General features: G+C 33.9%; 1 protein-coding gene across 1 annotated transcript; it reads left to right on the top strand.

The window, feature by feature from the left end:
* The first annotated feature begins 1,562 nt into the window (after positions 1-1,562).
* On the top strand, positions 1,563-3,974 carry LOC132620051 (chaperonin CPN60-like 2, mitochondrial). The gene is made up of 5 exons (XM_060334776.1): positions 1,563-1,612; positions 1,894-2,035; positions 2,145-2,244; positions 2,327-2,430; positions 3,662-3,974. Exons 1-5 carry the CDS (start codon positions 1,563-1,565, stop codon positions 3,878-3,880), a joined length of 615 nt encoding a protein of 204 aa, XP_060190759.1. The 3' UTR covers positions 3,881-3,974.
* The last annotated feature ends 1,715 nt before the right edge of the window (positions 3,975-5,689 follow it).

The following is a 5,689-nucleotide window of genomic DNA, read 5'->3' as shown; positions in this document are numbered from 1 at the left end:
TTCAACCCCATTAGTGAATACACACTGTTTGTTACATAGATTGTTCATATATTTATATGTAAACAATGTTTAGTATAAAATATTGTGACTTATAGTACTTGTTATGTTAGGTAGTTTCCAGATATGTAAAGTTCAATTGTTTTGACCCTTGGAGGGAATACTTAGTGCTCAAGTAAAACTCATGCTAAGAATCTAGTTTTGGTGAAATGTTCTTGTTTTTAGCAAATTACAGTCTTCTATTTTCGTACATGTGTACATTAAATGTTGTGTTGATCTGATGGTTTGTGATGAGACTCTGTTGTCTTTCATTTGACTTGGTCATTTATTGGATCTATGTTTCCATTTATACAAAAAAAATGCAACAATATCAGAGACACAAGCTCTTAATTTTCTAAAAATGGAAAACATGAAAGCCGTTATCTAGGCATGTCATTAGACTAGATCAAACAGTAACACAGTGAAAGTACTCGTTGTGGGCATATGCAACCTAAATTGTACAGCTGAAAATTATTTGAAGCTGTCAATAAGCTTCGCTCTCTGGTTGGCCAAACTTCCAATGTTCCGTGCCAACTCGTTCCCATGAAGCACAAGTGAAATTAGTTGCCTTGTTTTCTTTTTACTCCTTGTTTATGCTATTGGAGCTTGGAGAACACTGAGGCAGCAACAGTTTCTTTGCTGACATAATCCAAATCAATCAACAACTATTAATACATAATTCCAAAGTGTCAAACACAAAAACAAAAACCTAAACAGTTGAATCTTATAACTATTGTCATTTTCTGATAACTAAAACTATTGTCATTTTCTGATAGAATGCTGAAGAGGGAAAAGAGCTTACAACTAAATATAGTGCTCATCAGATTTAAGGGCTTTGTATTTCACTAAAATTAAAGCTACCTTGGTATAAACTCGTGTGCCTTCCTAACTGAGGTTCTTTCACATAAAGTTGGGGAGTGTAAGATAGATAAGATAACTATAGTTATCATCACCTTGTATTGCCTTTAACTCTTAACTCTAAATTAACTTAGAATCATAGGTAATAAAATTAGATAAAAGAACTGCAACTCTTACCAGATCTTTTTTCCAGGCATCATGTAACCATCATCAAATTAAAGGAGAGACTATTAGTTCACTTTTTTTTTGGATAAGGAGACAATATTATTTTACATTGTTTTTGTCTTGTTATAAAGATTAAAAAAACTGAACTCAAGAAGATCAACATCAATGACAACAGAGAAGTCATTCTGACTATATTAGTGGGCTTCACTAATTTTATATCTTATATAATATTGTTTGCATGTAGCATGGGTCATTACAAGTATGGGTTCAAAGCAGATCCTTACTGGATACCAACAGTTCATTAATATCATTCAAAATATACTTTAGGTCCTGTTTGTAGATAGAGATTGAACAAAGTACATAGCAAGACTAAATTTAAGACCCAATCATGAAGTGCAGAGTACTAGACAACCCAGCTTAAATAGGTCTGGGAGATGAAACTAAAAAAGGAAAGAAATAAGGGGAATATAATTAATGACATTTCAAGTGATGTGTTACCAGAAATGACAGCATTGCCAAGACAAGCAGGCTTTACCTGGAAATTCTTGTGCGTGTATGTAAGCCTGGGGATCCTTCTTAACACCATTAGCATGAACACTGGTTGGTCCATTTGCAATCTTTTATGTTGGTGAAGAAGTTTCTTGATCACTTTTAGCAGCGCTGACTTCTTTCTCCAGTATGTAAACCAGTTCATTCAGCAAATAGTTCAAGACCACCGAAAGTTGTTTGTTAGCGGCTAACATTTAATTGTCGGTAGTACATTAGTTAGAGAAGAAACTAGCGGCAATTAGCTACTAGCCACTAAATATTTGCCGTTAAAAGGCTTTTTTGTAGTAGTGATGGGGTGTTGAGCTTATACTTGTGCTCTTTGTATTTGCAGATTAGATCAACCATTGAACTGAGCATTTCTGACTATGACAAGGAGAAATTGCAGGAAAGACTAGTTAAGATTTCAGGAGGTGTCGCTGTGTTAAAGGTATGCCTTTTGTTTGCAACTTGTGAACGAGTACTACATGTTGCAACTGTTAGTTCAATAAACATGCCATTGTACAATATATGTTAATTTTTGCTGGATTGATTTTTAGATTGGAGGAGCTAGTGAAGCTGAGGTTGGTGAAAAGAAAGATAGGGTCACCGATGCTTTGAATGCTACAAAGGCTGCTGTGGAGGAAGGAATTGTTCCAGGTGATTGCACTCTCATATTTCCCTTGCTAACTGGGAATAACTAAATAGTTAGAGATGAGTAATGTTTTTTTTTTCCTTGCAGGTGGTGGCATTGCTCTTCTTTACGCAGCAAAAGAGTTAGATAAATTAACTACAACCAACTTTGACCAAAAGATTGGTGTACAAATCATTCAGAATGCTCTGAAGGTTTGCTATGCTCTTTAACTCTTGTTAATTAGTCTACAATATAACCCCTCAGAAATAGAGTAGATCACAACTTATGCCATGGTTTAACTCATGATTGCAGACACCAGTACATACAATAGCCTCTAGTGCAGGAGTAGAGGGTGCTGTCGTTGTTGGTATAAAGCCTTATAAGATGACTTAAATTGGTACTACAATGATAAAAACCAGAATTTGAATTATAACCAATGATAAAAACCAGATTTTGATCATAAAATAACCAAAAAACTGGTGCAATGAAATGATGAAGTATTCCATGGTGAAACCAGCAGCAACTTTCAGTAAACTGCACTTTGCTATTCTTCCCAGGTGGTCATACTCATATCCATGTATACAAATAATGTCCCAAATTTGTTCCCTTAGTGCATCATTCGGCGATACTATCCTTGCACACCTGCAATTGCTGAACTGTTGCATACTTGATGTTATCATATGAATTGCATGATGTACTAATGAGAAAAAGATGCTACTATTTATTACAAAAACCAGCAGCAGATGCTCTAATTCCATGTACTAGAGTAACCATTAGCGAAACAATATTGTATCACTTCATATCCAAGATGAATAGGATCAGTGGCACAATAAATATGTAGCACTGCATAATTTGAACTCCTAGAATCCTGTTGCTGATCATGGCCATATAGTATCCTGCTATATATCCCACCAGCAACTGTACGAAAGTACAATATTTCCATATCATTTCCTATAAATGTAGGATCAATAGAAAGTAGTATGATATCAATTTTGAAACAGGCTTGTACCAATTCATTTCCAAGATACTTAGGATCATTAGCACAAACAAGTTTCAAATTTTCTGAACTTCTGATGTTTTTTTGCTTGCACGTAGAGATCAAACATGCAAAAAAGAAGAAAGAGTTGGTAATAATTACCACCATGTTCTCCTCCTTAAGGACTTGAACATGATGGTAGTGTTCCCCTCTCCTCTCCACATCAGAAACCTTCTGCCTCCATATGCATTCTAAACAGCTGCTTAGCCTTAGTCTTTCGGCACATATTTGATCATTTATATCCAAGTTGTATGAAACTCTTTTTTGCTGGTCATCCTGAGACTTCAATTCCAATGAAAAATGGATAAATATATCTGCTCCCTTATCTTTGGAATTCATTTCTCTTTTTATTTGGTAAAATTGAATGGTTAGTATTCTTGATGTTTTAATTTCACTACTTATTACAGGAAAGATATCAAGAAATATTACGGGAAAAATCACAATCTCAGTCTGATATTGATCAATGTGAAGCATATTACGAAGCTGCTGGGGGAACAAGGAAGAGAAGAATATATCGTAGTCCTTCACCCATGCGTTATTTTTTTATGTTATCTGCGTTTTGCTGGAAAGAACAAAATTATGCACTAACAATATTTGATGGATGTGTGGGTTCTTTTGATAGTTGATAGCTTGGTGTTGTCGGTGTTTTGGACTAAACGATTAGGATTCCGTTATCTATTTTGAATCTTTTTTATAAATATTATTTTATGTGAATGTCAGTTATTTTTATGGGTATTTATTAATTTGTATTTAGTATGTTACAACAGGTGCATTTAAAAAAACAAAATGGAAGAAAAATATTTGTGACAGATTTGCGACGGATTTTGGTCGTTGCTAGAGGGAAAACAGTAGGCTACAGACTGCGACAAATATTGTATTGTCGCTAAATGCAGGCACAATTAATTCAAATATTTTGCGACGGATTAGCGACAATGGTTTTCGTCGCGAATTTACTAAAACGACGAAATGAAATATGAAATTAGTCACAGAATTCATAACAATAGCAACAAAATATTCCGTTGCTATAATGTGGAACGGATTTCATACGTCGCTACTCTGTCGCTATATTTGCTACGGATTTGTTTTTCCGTCGCTAATAGGTTAGCAATGCGCAAAATTGTAACAGACGACATTCTGTCGCTAATCCGTCGCAACACATGTTTAGCAACAGATATATGCTGATTAGCGACGTAATACGTTCGTCACTAAACGTTGTTTTTTTAGTAGTGTTTGTTCACCCAAAATATTCATATAAATATTGGAATAATTTTGCTGCCTTACCATATTATTAATATATTTAGTTATGACAGGCAAACTATCGCTTTCAATCAATTTTGAAAAAGCTGTAAAGTGCAAAGTTTTATCATCTTTGCCTATTTGAAAAGATTGTTGTGGAGGAAATACAATATGAACGATTTCTCCACTGGATAATTTATAATCTCTTTTAAGAACAGAATATAATTAGCAATATATTTTGCCATAAACCAAGGCACAAACGATATAATCTTATTTGCTTTAGAAAGATCTTTATAAAATTCTTCTTGGAAAACTATTGTTTCCTCTGGTTTGAAACTTTCAAAAAACCATTTTCTAAATGGTATCCATTTAGGAGTATAAAACTCTTTACTGATTTGTAATCTTGCGGGTGATCCCCGACTAAAATCAATTTTTTGGACTTGATCCATTAAACATCTGGAAAACCATATCTGACTCAGTCAATTCTGGGTCTTTAATACCAGTTACAATATTATCCTGGTTAATTTTTAAATTACTAATTCTATTAGAATCAGTATCTCTAATTTGAGAAGTAGATACTCTTGATGGAGACTGCACAATATAATCAACAGGAGATATATAAGATCGACAAGAAGACATAGATCTGGGTAGGCTAGATCGAACACTATTATGTTCATTATCTTCTAATAAAGATGATGGTTCATGAAATCTTAATTTAACTGTCCCATCTGGGATCTGTTCAATTTCTGAAATTTCAGTAAAAACATTTTGAGGAGGTGTTGCTCCTTCAATGACCCACTCTTTGGGAAAATCTATTTCATCCCATTTGATAGGTCTTCGAGTCATAATTTTGGATTTACCAAAATTAGTTTCTATTAAAATAGTTTCATTTTTAAAATCCATGATTTTACACATGGGATTCATAGTATATAATGGTTTATAATATATCTATAACAGATGCATATTACTTCTGTACCTGGCATGTAATCATAACCATGTAATTTAATACTTAATATTAAAGTATCTAAAGAATTGTCATCTTGCAAGGATACTTGCAAGTTAGGATAAGCATTAAAATAAACTGGACTATAAGCCAAACTTGTTTGAACTGTCCCTATGAGGGATTTCTTCCAGTTTCTATTTCTACCGTCTCTTAAAGCTGCTATAAAGCTTTCTGGTAAACCTCTTAAGGTTAAAGG

Source organism: Lycium barbarum, chromosome 11 (genome assembly GCF_019175385.1).
Source record: "Lycium barbarum isolate Lr01 chromosome 11, ASM1917538v2, whole genome shotgun sequence".
Classification (NCBI taxonomy): Eukaryota; Viridiplantae; Streptophyta; class Magnoliopsida; order Solanales; family Solanaceae; genus Lycium; species Lycium barbarum.
This window is presented reverse-complemented; position numbering and strand designations above follow the sequence as displayed.

Excerpts from the sequence above, each read along its gene's own strand:
- LOC132620051 (XM_060334776.1), top strand. The coding sequence starts at position 1,563 with ATGACAGCATTGCCAAGACAAGCAGGCTTTACCTGGAAATTCTTGTGC. Across the intron at positions 1,613-1,893 it reads ACCTGGAAATTCTTGTGCGT|TAGTGATGGGGTGTTGAGCT; the intron begins GTATGTAAGCCT and ends GCTTTTTTGTAG. Across the intron at positions 2,245-2,326 it reads GGAGGAAGGAATTGTTCCAG|GTGGTGGCATTGCTCTTCTT; the intron begins GTGATTGCACTC and ends TTTTCCTTGCAG.